This window comes from Ailuropoda melanoleuca, chromosome 6 (assembly GCF_002007445.2).
Source record: "Ailuropoda melanoleuca isolate Jingjing chromosome 6, ASM200744v2, whole genome shotgun sequence".
NCBI lineage: Eukaryota > Metazoa > Chordata > Mammalia > Carnivora > Ursidae > Ailuropoda > Ailuropoda melanoleuca.
Genome location: NC_048223.1, coordinates 78,249,813 through 78,266,693, shown reverse-complemented (window position 1 = coordinate 78,266,693; position 16,881 = coordinate 78,249,813). Strand labels below are relative to the sequence as shown.

General features: G+C 38.2%; 1 protein-coding gene across 10 annotated transcripts in view; it reads right to left on the bottom strand.

Moving 5' to 3' along the window:
* Nucleotides 1–16,881, bottom strand: part of KAT6B (lysine acetyltransferase 6B) — a 179,504-nt gene that overhangs the window by 44,672 nt on the left and 117,951 nt on the right. For 5 of the 10 annotated variants that reach the window (XM_034662713.1, XM_034662712.1, XM_034662715.1 and 2 more), the window contains exons 5-10: nt 9,986–10,101; nt 9,664–9,745; nt 6,995–7,127; nt 3,305–4,236; nt 2,172–2,293; nt 507–622 (exon numbers count right to left, since the gene is read on the bottom strand). In XM_034662713.1, coding sequence (XP_034518604.1) covers nt 507–622; nt 2,172–2,293; nt 3,305–4,236; nt 6,995–7,127; nt 9,664–9,745; nt 9,986–10,101 — 1,501 coding nt within the window. The remainder of the gene's footprint in view (nt 1–506; nt 623–2,171; nt 2,294–3,304; nt 4,237–6,994; nt 7,128–9,663; nt 9,746–9,985; nt 10,102–16,881) is intronic. The other 5 variants (XM_034662718.1, XM_034662717.1, XM_034662716.1 and 2 more) reach the window with 4 other exon arrangements.

Below are 16,881 nucleotides of genomic sequence, written 5' to 3'. Positions count from 1 at the left end.
TAAAAGTAAAGATTTGGTGAAAGGTCTCTTAAGGCTACCCACTCCCACCTACTTTCTTTCATTTTTCCTTCTGCTACTTTTCTGTAAAAAACTTGAAAACAAAATGTCAGATATCAGAGATAAAACGAACAGGGCTAATTAGGAAAATAAACAGGACCATGAGAAGAAACCACCAATTACTTTACAATGGTCAGTGTTTTTTCTCCTTATTTGGTTTCATCCACAAACAACATTTGTCCAATTAACCAGAGAGAGAAAGCATGATCTTAGAAGCTCAAAGGCAAAATTTACAATGCCTGTGTAAGTAAGGAGTGGAAGGAGTTTATGCAGAACAGTAAATACTACTATAAAAAGACGCTGACAAAAGTAATAGTTTGGGAAACGCTTAGACTTGTCTATCGAAATTTATGTCCTAAAAATCATCTAATTCCTGCTTCAGAACTGAGAAATCCCCTTCCTCACATATATGACATTCAAGTTATGTGCCTTCTGGGCTATTCCATTACCTTGCATATTCCTGTGGGTAAGGCGAGGAGTACCATGTTTGGATTTCGTATTTCCCGAATTCTATTACAGAAGGGTACCGGCCACAGTCTTCCACTCCACTTTCACACTCTATTTTCTGTCAGAGAAAAGAAAAGGAAGGAAATAAAATGTGTGTACTAGAAGAGAAATTCTTCACTTACCTTTTGGTTCTTTCACCAGTGGATATGAAAACCTATCAAGAACAGACACTAATCCTCATGGGGAATTTTCATGTTGTTGAAAACACATTAGAGGATCTTGGTAAAATAATCAACTTTGTGTAAGATTCATATATGAACAAACTAATACCCTAAGAAACAGTATCACCAAGACAGGAAATGAGTACAAGGTAAATACATACAAATGTCTACTGAACTGAATGAATTTAATGACCTGGTGCAATGCATTAAAACTGAGTAAATGAGAAGATGATCTGGCTGTTAGACACTCCACAGTCCCCTGCTCCTCCATGAAGTTAACAGCGATCCCAACTGTAATTATATCATCAACTGTGAAAGGCTGCAGTTTAATAACCATCTCCTCTTCCTCCCCTTACTTTCAAGCAGTACACTCCATGTGGTTAAGAAGTTTGCCTGCCTGATACAGAGAAGAAATGTTCTTGAGTGAAATGCCTGTGTTACTGTACTGGAAAGAAAGGGCTTAAAATTTAACAGTATTTTTCAGAAAATGGCCTACTGTTCATCAAGTCTGTCTATGAATGCCAGAAGTACGCTGAAAATGTGATAATATTTAAGGACTTCAAATCTCAGAAACTGGGGGAATTTCTGGCATTTATTTTAGCCAAAGGAAAACAATACACAGCATACTGATGGGGAAGAATGAGGAATGGAAATATCCAATGGTTCCTTAAATTAGAAACTGTCAGAAGTATTTAGCCCAAGTGGCTGCTACTAAAAATAAAGCTTGAGAGCCTACAGATAGCTCCCTCCCCCCACCACAAAAAGTGAGATTAGGTAGGGAGTCTCTCTGAATAGTTTGCCATAGAAACTGAACGTGCTCTACTGACGTAACACATCCATGCTCCATAATAAATCTGACCTCCAAAAGCCCAAAGCCTTGCCTGTCACCTGTTTTGGTGACAACAAACTACCTGGAGTTACTATTTTAAGTGGAATCATTTAAACAAATTACTGGACAATGAAAATAAAAGTGATTATAACTGATTGTGCAACACAATATTGTCTTAATCAACGCCAAAGTGTTAAAATTACGAGACATTTTTCAGATGGCTGGCCATCTGTGTTGGAAGAACTATTGGTAAATTTAAATGTGATGTTCTTTTCAACCATTTAAAACTGCTGTTTTCTACAGTTCCACAAAAATCATAAGAAATCTAGTCCTTCATACCTAGAAGCATTTTTCCAAATCTGCTTCAACTACTGCTACTCTGGTCTATTTTGTGAGACCAGCTGAGCCCTTATCAACTTTTGAGAGTGGAGACAATTTTATAAAGTCACTCTGCTTTTGAAGCTAGAGTCAACACAAACAATCATGTAACAGTTAAAGGACCACAAGGGATTCTGAGGGGGGATTTGCAATAAAAGCAAAGCAGTAATTTTGTAATAGTCACATACAGAAAAATCACATCTTATCCTTGTTACTATAATGTGGTATCCTGGCCTTACCTCCCAAGAAAGTTCCTGGGCCTGCTTAAAAACATCCAAATCCTCTTCAGTAACGGTATCCTTGTTTCCAATCACATTTATATCTGTACTTTCTTGTTTGATGCTTATTTTGATGTCAGTATCTGTTATTTAAAACCAGCAGAAAGTGCATTCACTGACTTGAATCATGAGTAACCACCATATATTACCAAAATGGCACCAAATTAGCATAGTGGGCAAATAGGGATTTTTTTTTTAAGCTTTATAAGCTTTTATATCTAAGCACTGCTCCAAGATCCAGCAGTACCCTTTCCCTGCTGTACCCAAATTTTTATTTGAATTACCACTATCATCTTTTTATAGTTTCAACAAATAAATGAGGGAAATTAAGAGCAATACAAAGCAAAAATCATATTTTTCAACTGATATTAGAAATTATATCAATGTCTAACTATAGAATTCCCATTATCCCTTTTGAGATTAAAAAAAAAAAATCTACCGCTTTGTCGAAATGACATTTTTTGTTGTTTTTGGTTTTTTTTGTTTTATAAAGGGTAGCAAATGTAACGGGCCAATTTGTTAAATGAAATCATGAAATCCGTTTTCTCCCTACAGTGAATATACACACAGACACACTCACACCCAAAAGCACACTTCACAGAATCACAGATCAGGCTTTGTGGAGAAGGAAGCAGGATGAACTTGGTCATGAGAAAGCAATGGAGCAGAGGGAGCGGAAATGAGGAGCTGAACCCCCCCTGCGGGAAGCACTGACGCCACGGAAGCAAGCGACGCCGTGGCTGAGGGGGTGGCATGGCGGAGGACATGGCAGAAGCGTGACAGTGGCTACTCATGCGGGACTACAAAGCCAGAAGCAACACTATGGAGGCATCTGGGGGTCCTAGTGTCACTACGGATGGAAATAAATAATAGAAGGTGGGAGAGTATTAGTTGGAAAAAAAACAACATTTTGGAGGTTTAGTCAGCATTAGAAAAAGGTCAAAGTTTCACTGCTTCTGTATGAAAGTGAAGTGAGAACAAGAGAAATAGCTAAGACCTATGTGACAAATAGGAATTGATTGATTTATTTTTTTCGGGGTTGGGGAGAAAGGGACGGGACGCACGTTTGGTTGGAGCTTTGACCTTTTGCTTACCATCATCCTGATCAGGTTTAATCCTTCCGTCTGTCAAGCTCCCCTTCCCTGGTGAGGGGGTCCCCATCTGAGGGGTCACTTTATATTTTAATCTGCCTAGCATCCTGTGCTTTTTAAGGAAAGTTGTTCGCTTGAAGTGAGCAATTGCTTTAAAAATACGTCCTCTAGCCATCCCCCAGCTAGAGGAGGAGGAGTGAGCAATAAACCTACTTCTAATATCTCTTTTTCCAAAGAAATGGGCTTTAGATTTTGCCGTGGAAGATAATTCATTTTTACGACGCATACGTTTGGGTGGTGCATAACTCGGGTGTCCCTTTTTTCGAGACTGTCCCTGAGTGGTATAGATATGAGAGAGTCCATCAAAGAGTGCCTTCAGCTGGCTGTTCTTAGTCAGACTGCTAAAGGAGGGCACACTGGACTGGCTAGAAGAACTCTGGGGAGAGGTAGAAGAAGTGGAGGTGCTGGACTTTTGTGAACTGGGGCTCTGACCAGAGATGGGGGTTGGGGGTGGAAGTGAAGAAGGTGGAGGTTTTAGCTTTTGTGTGGTACCTGTAGCCAACACATGAGAAGTGCATGACTGTTTCTGAGAGACCTTTTTCCTTGGACGATAGTGCTTTGAAAAGTCTATTATTTCACCTCGTGATCTGCGACCATCAGGTGATGGTGTAAAAAACTTAGTAAGGCCATCAATGAGCCCTTTGGTTTTCTTGTTAACTTTAAGTGTAGAGGCAGAAATGTAGGTGGAGGTGGTGGTGATTTTGGTGGTGGCACCAGGCCGAGTGGGGTCTGTAACAGCCAATCTGCTGCTTGAGTCCTTCCCAGATGCAGCATGACCAGATGAAGGTGTGGTACAGACTTTAGTCTTTTGACCCCTACCAGGTGACCCCCTTCCTGTGAATGCATTCATGGATCCTTCATCACTGGTTACAGACCTAGGCAAAAATTTAGAGAATAGTATCAGCATTTAATAATAGAATTATAAAGGTATCTAAAACAAATTTATATCAACTAGATGCATTCAATGTGCTTAAACTTAAGAGCTGAACTGCAACGCTAAGAACTGTGTCTGTGTGTGCACCTCCATTTGGTGTTTCTCTGTTCAAACGGGAAGTGGCCACTACATGTGCATGTTGTGATTCTCCCAGGGCCCTTCCAGGAGGGACTGGAAGAAGCCATGTGGACCCAGGGGCAATAGAAGTAAGACAATTTTTGAAGCGACTCAAAGAACACGCAATGCTTTCATTATACTTAAATAAAAATGGTACCCCCTGTGTGGTCACAAGTCATTATGATTTCCTACGTCTTTTAAAAAGTATTAAAGGACATAAGTCGTTAAGCATTATCTAGAAGTGAAAGAATAAGCTCATCTAATCTCTTGTGAGAAGCAATTTTAACTCAATTGGAAAATTTATATAAATAGAATTTGGGTAGGTCTATAAATTAGTACTTTGTTGTTGTTGTTAAAGAAAACACTGAAGATATCCTCTTCCTCTCGGCAGTTTATGCTTAGGATGATAAGATAACCAATAATACTCTCTAAGTAGAGGAGACAATTAATTACAGCATAAAATATTGCTGAAAAAAGGACAACAATAGCAAAAACTGAAGAAATGATTAAAGAAAAGCTACAGCGGGTCAGACATGACATGGAAAGTCTGGTGAAGAAGCAGCACATTTACCATGATCATTATCAGATACTTGGCATCAGAATCTTTATACACTCCTTCAGCTCATTTGAGGCTGGTCCTGCCCATCCAGCTGTGTGGTCAATAGACACCAGAGGCCACTCTACAACCACAGCTGCTTAGAACAACAGCAGCTGCCTGCCTTCACCTCAGTCTAGGGCTTGGAAAGCTACCCATTTTGCAGCAGAATTTTATACAATAGAAATATTTGCATGTGAATTATGGCAGTGCTGGGGCCCAAGAATGTACTTTAAAAATTATCAATTTAGCTGAAGGCTCATAATGAAGAAATGGAAGCCTGAAAATGATATGATATTCCATTATAAAAATATCTTAATTACAAAGAGAAGAGCACATTTTAGTGGTCATCCTGTACACTAATGAACAATTTCAGCAGTCAGCTGCAGCGGATTCTGGTGCAGAGCAACTGGGCGAGCTCCTGGGCTCACGTGAGGCAGCTCCGCCGCCAGGAGCTCTGCCCGACACCAGTGATACAGCCGAATCCGGTTAACACTGGAGATCTCTAGTGTCACAGTGAGGGTTACCAATAAACAATCATCCAAGCTAAAATGTTTCCCATTAGAATGCTGCATTTGGACTGTATCTGGAATCGATTGCCCAGAAAGGATAAGATGCTTATAAAGCATGTAAAAAGGAAAACTCCCTAGACCGTCTTAAAAATTCCTAAGCTCAAAGGACAATTTTGGACAAACAAAAAGTTAGGACTGGTGCCAGATGCAATTTTCAGCTGTGTCCTTTGTTTAGAAAGTTTATATCCTAATTTGGTTTTTTTAATTGGGCCCTGAGGATACAGTCCCATTTTGAGAACAATGCTTACACAGGATGAATGCAAAAACATATAATTTCTACTTCAAATGATGCTAATATGAAAGATTTTATTCATAAATGTTTCATGTTTGCCTCGAGAAATTAACAAAAATTCCATTTAAAAATGTCCACCAGTTAAAGGGCTTTCATAAAAAAACTCTATAAAGGAACGTGCATTTTCTACTTCTCCGCTGGGAGACAGAGGTGCAGGAGAAGATGGGTTTTTCTGAGAGTAGGTAAGGTAGTGAACTGCTTCAGATAAAATTAGGGGGAAGAGTAGCAAGTAAGTAAGATATTCGGTGTTTTGTTCACAGTGTGTGCAGAGCATCTGTTCATTTCTACAGCACAATGACCCTTTCATGAAGCTTAGAGAGGCAGGTGATGGTTTTATTGATAGAACTCCTTTAGATATGCAACTCCCTATTTAATGTTGATCGTCAATTCTATATTCCAAAGGTTTAAAAAAACCCATCCATTTCTCCCCTTATCTCTCCTCTACTTCTCTAAGTTAAACTCCTGCTAAATGCTCTACTGGGCCTTAATGGCAACTATATTGACACAGGCTAGTAGAAACGAGATTATCATAGTAGACGTGCAGGCCACCGCGAACATACTATTTCATATGTATGTCTGCACACATGTGCACAGATCAAATGGTTCTGTCTAACTCTGTGTGTGCAAACATGAGGACAGTCATTTACAGGTTTCTCAGGGGCTCCTATTTCATATAAGGGATCTTAAATGCTGTAATACTAAATTAGCACCAGCAAAGAGAAGTACTTTTTTCTAAAATGCTATCTGGGGTGACAAAAGAGAACTCACTCATGGATGTGAATAAATCCCTCTCGTTTTAAAATCCCCATAAAAATATTTATATAATTAAGCTTTTCTAATGCTTAGCCAGTAATAAAGTAGGCAGAATGATTGTTTCCAATTCTTACATTCTGCTTCCATCCTGCTGCATCAGATACTGCCAACAGAAGATCCCCAAATGCCAATTGTAATTAAAAATGTTATTTTCAAAAAATTTCCACAGCTTATGCAAAAGGAGAACTATTTCTCATCCTGTGAGTTTATAAAATGACGCTAAAAAGCTAATGGAATCTAAGGGGGTTAACAATCGCCTATATTTTAAAGCACAACATAAAAGATTTCTTTTGATAAGATCTCAACCTACAACAATCGTTGCTTTAATTTATTTTTCGGTCGTCCAATGGGTTTTGCATATCGTCGTTTTATTTGTGCAGCTTTCTCATGAAGTAGTTTTCTTCCCTTTTTCTTTGGTCTGCAGACTTGGCAAATCCACATCCCTGAATTAATATATATATGAGAAAAATATTTTAATGTTTCATTTTAGGAGAAGATATTAAATATAAACTGCAGCTGAAATAAGCTGCCCAAGGGTGCCTGTATGCAGAACTTTATTCCAGAAGGTAGGTCATTCCCTTGTGTCATCCTCCTCAGGGAGCCGTCATTAAAGGTAAATTAAAGGTAAAGGAAATTTCCATTTCCACCCCCGGGGTCAAGGTGGTGAGAGGGCTGCCCCTATCTCCAAACCCTTCTGTGAGGCTTTTTGCAACATGTCACCAAACCTCCCTCCACCACATAAACACACAGGAAAACCCGATCCTGTCAGATATATCTTTCGAATAGAGGGACACATTTTCAAGTCAATTGGTTTTTGGAATTTCGGGGGAAAAAAATTTTGTTTTATTTCTTTCTGGAAATCTTCCACATGAAAGAAAGAAAGAAAAAAAAAGAAAAGAAAAGAAAAGAAAGAGAAAGAGAAAGAAACAAAGAAAGAAAGAAAGAAAAGAAAGAAAGGAAGGAAGGAAGAAAAGTAAAGAAAGAAAAAGAAAATATCAGTATAAAAAATAATTTTTGAATTAAAACAGAATTTTTAAGTACTCTGGAGCTGCAATAATTAAAACTATACGTCTGGCATAGAGAAATAGGTAACTGGACAAGAACTTTTAGACCAAAACAACTAAAGCCTATAGAAAAGTTGAGCATATCAAAAGGTCATATTTCAAGTCAGTGGTGGAAGGATGAAATGACTCAGTGAAGTGGTGATAGAACAAACAGCCATCTATATGGAAGGAAAATAATTACTTCCTATCCTTTTTAAAAATAAATTCTGGGCAGATGAATATTATGACAAATTAAATGTTACAAGTATCCGGAAAAATATATGGATATTTATTTAATTTAGCATGACTGACATTTAAGACTGAAGCCATAAAGACAAAGATTCACGGATTGGACTACATAAAATTATAAAGAGCTTCTACAAATCAGTAAGAAAAAGGTGAAAACACCAAGAGAAAAATGATTAATGGGTAAAAACAAGCATTTTACAAAGATGATATACAAACAGCCAATAATCAAACACAAAATGCTTTCAGTCTCACTGCTTAAAGTAAAAAATTATCAGACATCTTTTTTTTCTATTATCAAATTGGTAAAAATTTAAATAATAGCACTGTACTTCACTGAGTCTGAGACACTATTGACTATAAAAAGCATCCAATTTAAAAAAAAATGTGTCTAGACTTAATGAAATATAGTAATGGTGAGTGTTGGGCATAATACAGGGAAACAGGTATTCTCACACACTGGTGGTCGGTCTGAAAACTGATACAACTTTTCATGTACATAGCCTTTGATCCAGCAATTCCTCCCCTAGGAATTTATCTTAAGGAAATAATTGTGGATGGAAAAAATTGGAAACATTTGTAATGTCCACCATAGGGGACTGGTTAAGTAAGTTATAGTTTGTTTATACATGGGGTTGCAAAATCAAGTTATGTTCAGGAGCCACCCAGGGATAATGCATGTGACTGAAGCAAGCTGGAATTCAAGACAAGAGGGAGGAGTGAGATTGGGGCAAGTTTGAACATGCATACTCCACCTAAAGGATGCAAATTCAACATTTTAAAAATATTGTACCAGCTCGCCTATAATGCATTTAGAGAAGTCTTAACATAGATGTATGTTTTCTCAACAAACCCTACCTACGGCCCACAGTCACTGGGTGTGTAACCCCTCTCTATACTATGGAGTTCTCTGCACTCATTAAAAACTGTTTAGGAGAACATTTAATGATGTGAGGATGTTAGTATCAAAAAGATGGAAAAGATGTAAGATTACAACATGTATAGAATGTCCCATTTCTTTTTTAAAAAGTGTGTAGGGAACTGGGAAGGAATTTCTGATTATTCTTCATACGCCTTTTTGTCAATCTGTATTTACTAAATCTTCCACAATAAGAAATGGATAAATTTTGTAAAGAAACAGTTATTTTTAATGTTTAATGTATTATAAGATGAGGAAAAGGAGGCTGAGCTAGGCTTACTTACACAACAAATAAAAGACAAAAATCCATATGCCATATGGATATATCCAGATAAAATAGTTCAGATGCTCATATTCAAATTATCGACTAATGGCCAACAAAAACGGGATGGCTCCTATCGTAGGACTTTGGAGACATCATTACAACCATTACGGAAAATACGTAATTTCTCACCTCTGACCACAGTACTGAATAATATGGAGAATGTTCTGAACTTCTGACCTACCTAATCTAAATTTATTCTAATAAGGGAATGGTTTTGGGAGAGGAATGCTCTTCTTTATCCCTGTGTCTGAATTAGAGTCTTTATTATATACGTTACCCGAAAACTAAAAGCTTTTACACTCCTCTGTTCACAACCTGTGCCAAACCCACAGGAATAAGGAAGGTGGGAGGGATGGATAAAGCTCATGGAATCTGTGTACCTCTGGGCTGGACAAGGCTAATGAGTATGTAATAAAACACATTTTTACTATGGTTTAAAAGTTCACCTTTTGGCATTCTGGAAAGTGGGGGGTCACAGCACTCCATATGGAATCCTCTATCACAGGAGTCACAAAAAAGCATATTATCCTGTAAGATAACATATTAGAGAGTTAATTAAGACTGAAATCAGCTGTACAAGGCCACAAATTCTTATCTTATCCGATGAACAATAATAAAATATAATGGAGGGGTAGCACGATCTCTGCTGAAATCTGATATCACCTGTGTTTAAATCTTTGAAAATAGCAACAGTCTACAAAGATGAAAAATCTTAACACTGAAAGCTTGCCATTTACCTGGAGGTGGACTACTGAGGGCCGTACTCACCGCATTTTTGCCTTGGATTCTACATGCACTGCACGTCTTGCATTCGATGCACTGCCACCTTAAGGCCTTTACGTTTGTTGTTAGTTCAGGACAAAATTTCAAACAGGACGGGTGTCCTAGAAGAACAAAAAGCAAATTGCTTTACGGGAATGTGGCTTTAGATTTTTTTCAACTCTCATTCCCTCATACTTAATAGAGAGTGATAATGTCAGTTAACGACCTGAAGAACTTGAAAACACAAAAAAGATCAGAGAGTCTGAATTATACTTCCCTTTCTGCCTTTCTTCCCCCCCGTATATAACTTAGTGACGATACAAATGTTTCCCTAAGAGAAATTTGGGAAATTTATACCAGTTCCCATCACAAGTCTTGGAGACCTTGAAGATAACATGTGCTCCAACCACGTTCTCATTCCTGTGCCTTCGGCGCATCTCCTTCCTGCCCTGGCCCTCCTCATCAACCACCATTTACGCAAAGTTTGTCGGTTTGCTGGACTGTGAGGAGAGTATGAAGTTCAAATAATTCCTGCTCTGTGTAATGAAATCATAAAACTTAAAATGACAGCTAAATAAAAAAACGGGCTGCTTAACAACACAATTGCAAATGCAAAAAAAAAAAAATTATACAGCGAATATCCCATTGCTGGGATATACAAAGATGATACTGTTGCCACCTTGCCCCTGGGTCCCTGAATTTAAATTTTGGAAGTAGAGGCAGAAATCATGAATTTGAGAGTTAAGAAGTTGGCAGATCCAGGTCAAATGGAATATGCCAAAAAGCAACACCCCCAGCAGGTTCCCCCATTTTTGTGAGTGTCCAGCTTTTTCACACTGTTTTGGGCATACTTTTCATCTAGCTTCGCTCACATCACAGAGGAAAAGTGGAGATCCTGAGGGGCAATGCCATTCAAGGAAGCCACCCGGGCTACACTGAGTCACACAGATTCCTCCAAAAGGCTTAGGGAGTGTGAACCTACATTCTTTGGAAGACAGTTCAGTTTAAAATGTGATGGTCTTTTATCACACAGACCTGAGATCTCTAAACTTGATTTTATTTTTCTAAATCTGGTCTTAAAATAGTAAGAACATTAGTAAATCCCATGTGAAAGAACTTATAACCAAGCTGCAAAAGAAACCTGAGGGTAATAAAAAAAGCAGATTCTGCAATTTCAAAACTGTTTTATAATTTCCTGACTTTGGCAGGCTCATTGTTTAAATATGTATTTTGGGTTGCTGCCAAAAAGGTCCTCCTCCCTAAAGCTTAACAGGTGCTTCATAAAATTCCACCCACTAGGAGAGTTGGCTTTTTGAAGTAAAAACATTCAAAATCAATCATCAATACCCTTAATAAAAGTACACTATTCCTGAGTTAAAAAAAAAAAATCCAAACATCTGTATTTAAGATGTTGAGCAAATAAAATGTTGTCATAGGATTACAACCTCAGGCTGCAGAGACACCCAGGCAGATGCATTTAACCTATGACACCATTCTTTTATAAGGGCTCCTCTCATTCAAATGAGTAGCACAGGGGGAGGTAGTTGGAATATATAAAAATGGTATCAATCACCTCTTTCTGTTCAGGAACAGCAAATAAAGACAGCTTGCTGGTCTACTTTAAGAAGAATACTCTGAAGGGGGAGGGGAGAGATCTACTTTGATCAGCCCCCCCCCCCCCCCCCTTTAANCCCCCCCCCCGCTTATATAGTTAGGGGGTAAGAACTCAAGTTTTAAAGAACAGCAATTTAAATTCCACCCTTAAAATAGGTCTCATCAGCTTAAAAGTATACCATTTACTTCTCTTTCCCCCCTTTTTATTACTTCCTGTAAGTCATACATCACTAGCACATATGACCTCAATTTCATGCACTAAATTTTTTTCTACGTTTGAATCTGCTTTTGTACTCTGTAGTTTAATATTCAGTAACTAAGGTAATTCACATTCTATTATAGTTTACTATTTATTCTCACGGAGATCCTATGGAAAATACTCTTTAATAATTGCACATTTTGAAAATTAATGGATCTTCAGCAACTGTCCATCAAGAGCAAGGAATATTCTTCCTCTTACCACTTTCTCTCACTTTAAGCAGTATTATATCTCAAAACTACCATTTAAGCTACCTTGTCAAATTCTATAATCTTCAGCCTATCTTTCCTTTAGGCAGCAATCTTACCTTTATTTAGCTCAAGAGAATTGGTCATAGATCCCTTCCAGCTCTAAATTTCTATGACTCTGTAAAGGATGCTGAGGGATGAAGAAACATTGCCATTTTATTTTCTCATGACCACTTTAAATTAACACAAAAGACTGTAACTGAGTCTTGATATAGCACTACACAATTACAGTAATCAGATAAAGAACAAAAATGCTACTGATAATGAAATTCCTTACCTCCCATTTAACCATTCCATAAACTCAACAATTCTCTCTAAAATGTAGGATCTCTCTGCTGACACAATTCATGGTGATTTGTCTTTCTGCAGTTTGTTTTACTTTTGTGACGTGCAGTTTATCAGATCTGAGAGCATAATATGTATTTATTCACTCATTCATTCTTATTACAAACACATATGAAGCACTAGTCGCTTACAGTAGATTTGTCTAGCAAAACCAAAGGAATACTGTTTAAAATTAAACAAGTACCAATGAAACCACAAACCAGTAAAAATAATTTTTGGAGGAAGTACTGTGGGAGAAAAAAAAAAAACATGGTTTCTGTAGTAGACAGAATAATGCCCCCCCAAAGATGTCTATGCCATAATCTCTGTAACCTGTCTCTATATTACCTGGAACGTTAAACAGGACTTTGCAGGTATGACTAAGGGTACGGCCTTAAGACAAGAAAATTATCCTGGGTCATCTGGGTAGAGCCAATCTAATCATGACTACTTAAAAGCAGAGAATCTTTTCCAGATGGGTTAGTAAAAAGAGATGAAAAAGGGAGGATGTGAAAGACTCCACCCAGCTTTGTTAGCTTTGAAGATGGAAGAGAGACCAGAAACCATGAAATATGAGTGGTCTTTAGAAGCAGGGAATGTCATTCACCTAACAGCCAGCAAGAAACTGGGGGTCTTGGCACAGCTAACATCATACTCAGGCTTTAGGGGTGCCTGGCTGGCTCAGTCAGTGAGGTATGCGACTCTCGGTCACAGGGTCATGAAATCTGAGCCCCATGTTGGGGAGAGAGTTTACTTAAAAAATAAATAAATAAAATATTAAAAACAAAAACTGAAAGCTTTACCCTTAACGTCAAGAGTAAGACAAGAATGTCTACTCTCATCACTTTTATTCAACAGAGTACTAGAAGTCCTAGTCACAGCAATCAGACAAGAAAAAGGAATAAAAGGCATCCAAATTGGAAGAAAAAAGTAACACTTTCACTATTTGTAGATGACATGATAGTCTATATAGAAAACCCAAACCGCCCCCCATAAAACTACTAGCACTAATAAATGAGTTAAATGAAGTCACAGGATACAAAAATCAATCTACAGGAATCTGTTGCATTTCTAAATGCCAATAATGAAGCAGCAGAAAGAGAAATTAAGAAAACAATCCCATTTACAACTGAACCAAAAATAAACTTAACCAAGGAGGTGAAATACCTATACTCTGAAAACTATAAAACATCGATGAAAGAAATTCAAGACGATGCAAAGAAATGGAAAGATGTTCCATGCTCGTGGGTTGGAGAACAAATATTGTTAAAATGTCCATATAACCCAAAGCAATCTACAGATTTAACGCAATTCCTATCAAAATACCAAGAGCATTTTTCCCAGAACTAGAACAAACAATCCTAAAATCTGTATGGAACCACAAAAGATCCTGAATGGCCAAAGCAATCTTATAAGAGAGAAACAAACCTGGAGGTATCACAATTCTAGATTTCAAGTTATACTACAAGGCTGCAGTAATGAAAACAGTACGGTACTGGCACAAAAACAGACACATAGATCAATGGAACAGAAAAAAAAGCCCAGAAACAAACCCACAATTATATGGTCAATTAATCATCGACAAAGGAGGCAAAAATATGCAATAGGAAAAAGACAGTTTCCTCAACAAATGGTGCTGGGAAAACTGGACAGCTCCATGCAAAAGAATGAAGCTGGTCCACTTTCTTACACCACTGACAAAAATAAACTCAAAATGGATTAAGGACCTAAATGTGAGGCCTTGAAACCATACAAACCTTAGAAGAAAGCACAGGCAGTACCTTCTCTGACACTGGCTGTAGCAACTTTTTTCTAGATGTGTTTCCTGAGGCAAGGGAAATATAAGCAAAATTAAGCCACTGGGACTAAATGAAAATAAAAAGCTTCTGGGGCGCCTGGGTGGCACAGCGGTTAAGCGTCTGCCTTCGGCTCAGGGCGTGATCCTGGCGTTGTGGGATCGAGCCCCCACATCAGGCTCCTATGAGCCTGTTTCTTCCTCTCCCACTGCCCCTGCTTGTGTTCCCTCTCTCGCTGGCTGTCTCTATCTCTGTCAAATAAATAAATAGAATCTTAAAAAAAAAAAAAAAAAANAAAAAAAAAAAAAAAAAAAAAAAAAAGAAATAGCTTCTGCACAGCGAGGGAATCAATCAACAGCACTAAAGGACAAGCTACTGAATGGGAGAAGATATTTGCAAATGACATATCAGATAAAGGGTTAGTATCCAAAACATATAAAGAACTTATAAAACTCAACACCCAAAAAACAAATAATCCAATTAAAAATGGGCAGAAGACATGAACAGACATTTCTCCAAAGACAACATACAGATGGCCAGCAGTTACATGAAAAGATGCTCATCACTTCTCAGGGAAATGTAAATCAAAACTACATTGAGGTATCACTTCACACCTGTCAGAATGGCTAAAATAAAAAACACAAGAAACAACAAGTGTTGGTGAAGATGTGGAGAAAAAGGGATCCTTGTGCACTGTTTGTGGGAATGCTAACTGGTGCAGCCACTGTGGAAAAGCGTATGGAGATTCCTCAAAAAATTAAAAATAGAACCACCATATGATCCAGTAATTGCACTACTGTGTATTTACCCAAAGAATCAAAACACTAATTCAAAAGGATATATGCACCCTGATGTTTTCAGCAGCATTATTCACGACAGCCAAATTATGGAAGCAGCCTAAGTGTCCACTGACAGATGAATGGATAAAGGGGTGGATGTGTGTGTGTGTGTGTGTGTGTGCGCGCATGCGCGCGCGCGCTGGAATATTATTCAGCCCTAAAAAAGAATGAAATCTTGCCATTTGCAATGATATGGACAGATCTAGAGAGTATAATGCTAAGTGAAATCAGTCAGTCAGAGAACGGCAAATACCATATGATTTCATTCCTATGTGGAATTTAAGAAACAAGGGGGGGGGGAGACAGACAAGCCAAAAATAGACTCTTAACTATATACAGAACGAACAGATGGTTACCAGAGGGGAGGTGGGTGGGGGATGGGTGAAATAGGTGAAGGGGATTAAGAGTACACTCATCTTGATAGAGCACTGAGTCACTGAGTTGTTGACTCACTATACTGTACACCTGAAACTAACATAACACTGTACGTTAACTACATGGAATTAAAATTTAAAATATATATACATACAAACATACATACACACACATAATATTCACATTAGCTTCATGGTGAAAGAGCTTCCCAAATGTATGGAGGGAGATGATACAGAGAGCCTCTGGTGATTGATCCTGAGTTGAGAAAGCACATTCACAGCAGCATCAGGGAAGAAATCCAGGTTGGGTTCCTGAGGAGCAGAGAGGTAAATTCTTTGGACATTTTTTATTTACCTCTATTGGATTAGATCCCATTTTATCTATCTTGTGTGTTTTTTTCCTAAATGTCAAGAAACATTATCTTGGAATATAACTTTGCTATCTTTATAAGGAGATGACTTTCTGAAATGATATATACAAGTATTTGTTTAAAAAAATAAAGAAGGAAGGAAAGAAGGGAGAAAGAAAGAAAATGGGGATCTTGGTCCTACAAACACAAGGAAGTGAGTTCTGTCAACAACTGTGGTAATCTGCTATAGCAGCAATGGAAAACTAATGAACACTGACACTGGGTGCCTCAGACTGGCTATCTGACCAACCATCTGTCCAACTGAGATGCCGTAAGGAAAAGGACAAACATTTCAGATCATACAGTCTAGCAGGAAAGAGACACATTAAATTAAGATTAGAATTAATGTCTGATAAAGGCTGGTTCAGACATATAGATGAATCTAGCAGGAGATCAGAGGAAGGGCTTCCTAAAGAAGAAACTCATAAGATGAGTGGCATTAGATGGGAAAAGGTGGGAGAAGCTAGCGTGTGCTGAGGGAGAGGGGGACATGGCGCATTCGCAGAGGAAAGGTGCAGTATTACCAGTGTGCACAATATTGGGAGGGGGGGGTTGTGATGCAGAATAGGGTTAACAGGAGCCCAGCCAGAAGGGGTTTGGGGGCTATATTAAAGAATTTGAATTTTTCCTAAGGGTAATTGGTAGCCACTAAAATAAATCTGCGAATAGATTTTGAAGTTTAAAAAATTCACTTAGCTTGCAGCATGGAAAATGGATGAGGGGAACGAGGGTCAAGATTAGATTTGTTATTATAACAGCAGATCTGAGTAGTTCTGGTAGGAGTGTGTGGCTATACTGAGGATGTGGGATATAGATTAGGATATACAATCAATATATTTTTGGTGATTCCTTGGTGTGAGAGACAGGACAGAGGATGGCTTGTGGAAATGAGTGGCCAGTGGGGTGCCATTTGCTGAAACTGGAAATCCCTAAAGAAAAGAAAGAGGTTAGTTTGCTGAGATTTCTACTGTTACTGCAGTGTTCGCTGTTTTGGGGCAGCAGACGTACTGCAAGGTTGACAGGCTGCTTTGGATACTT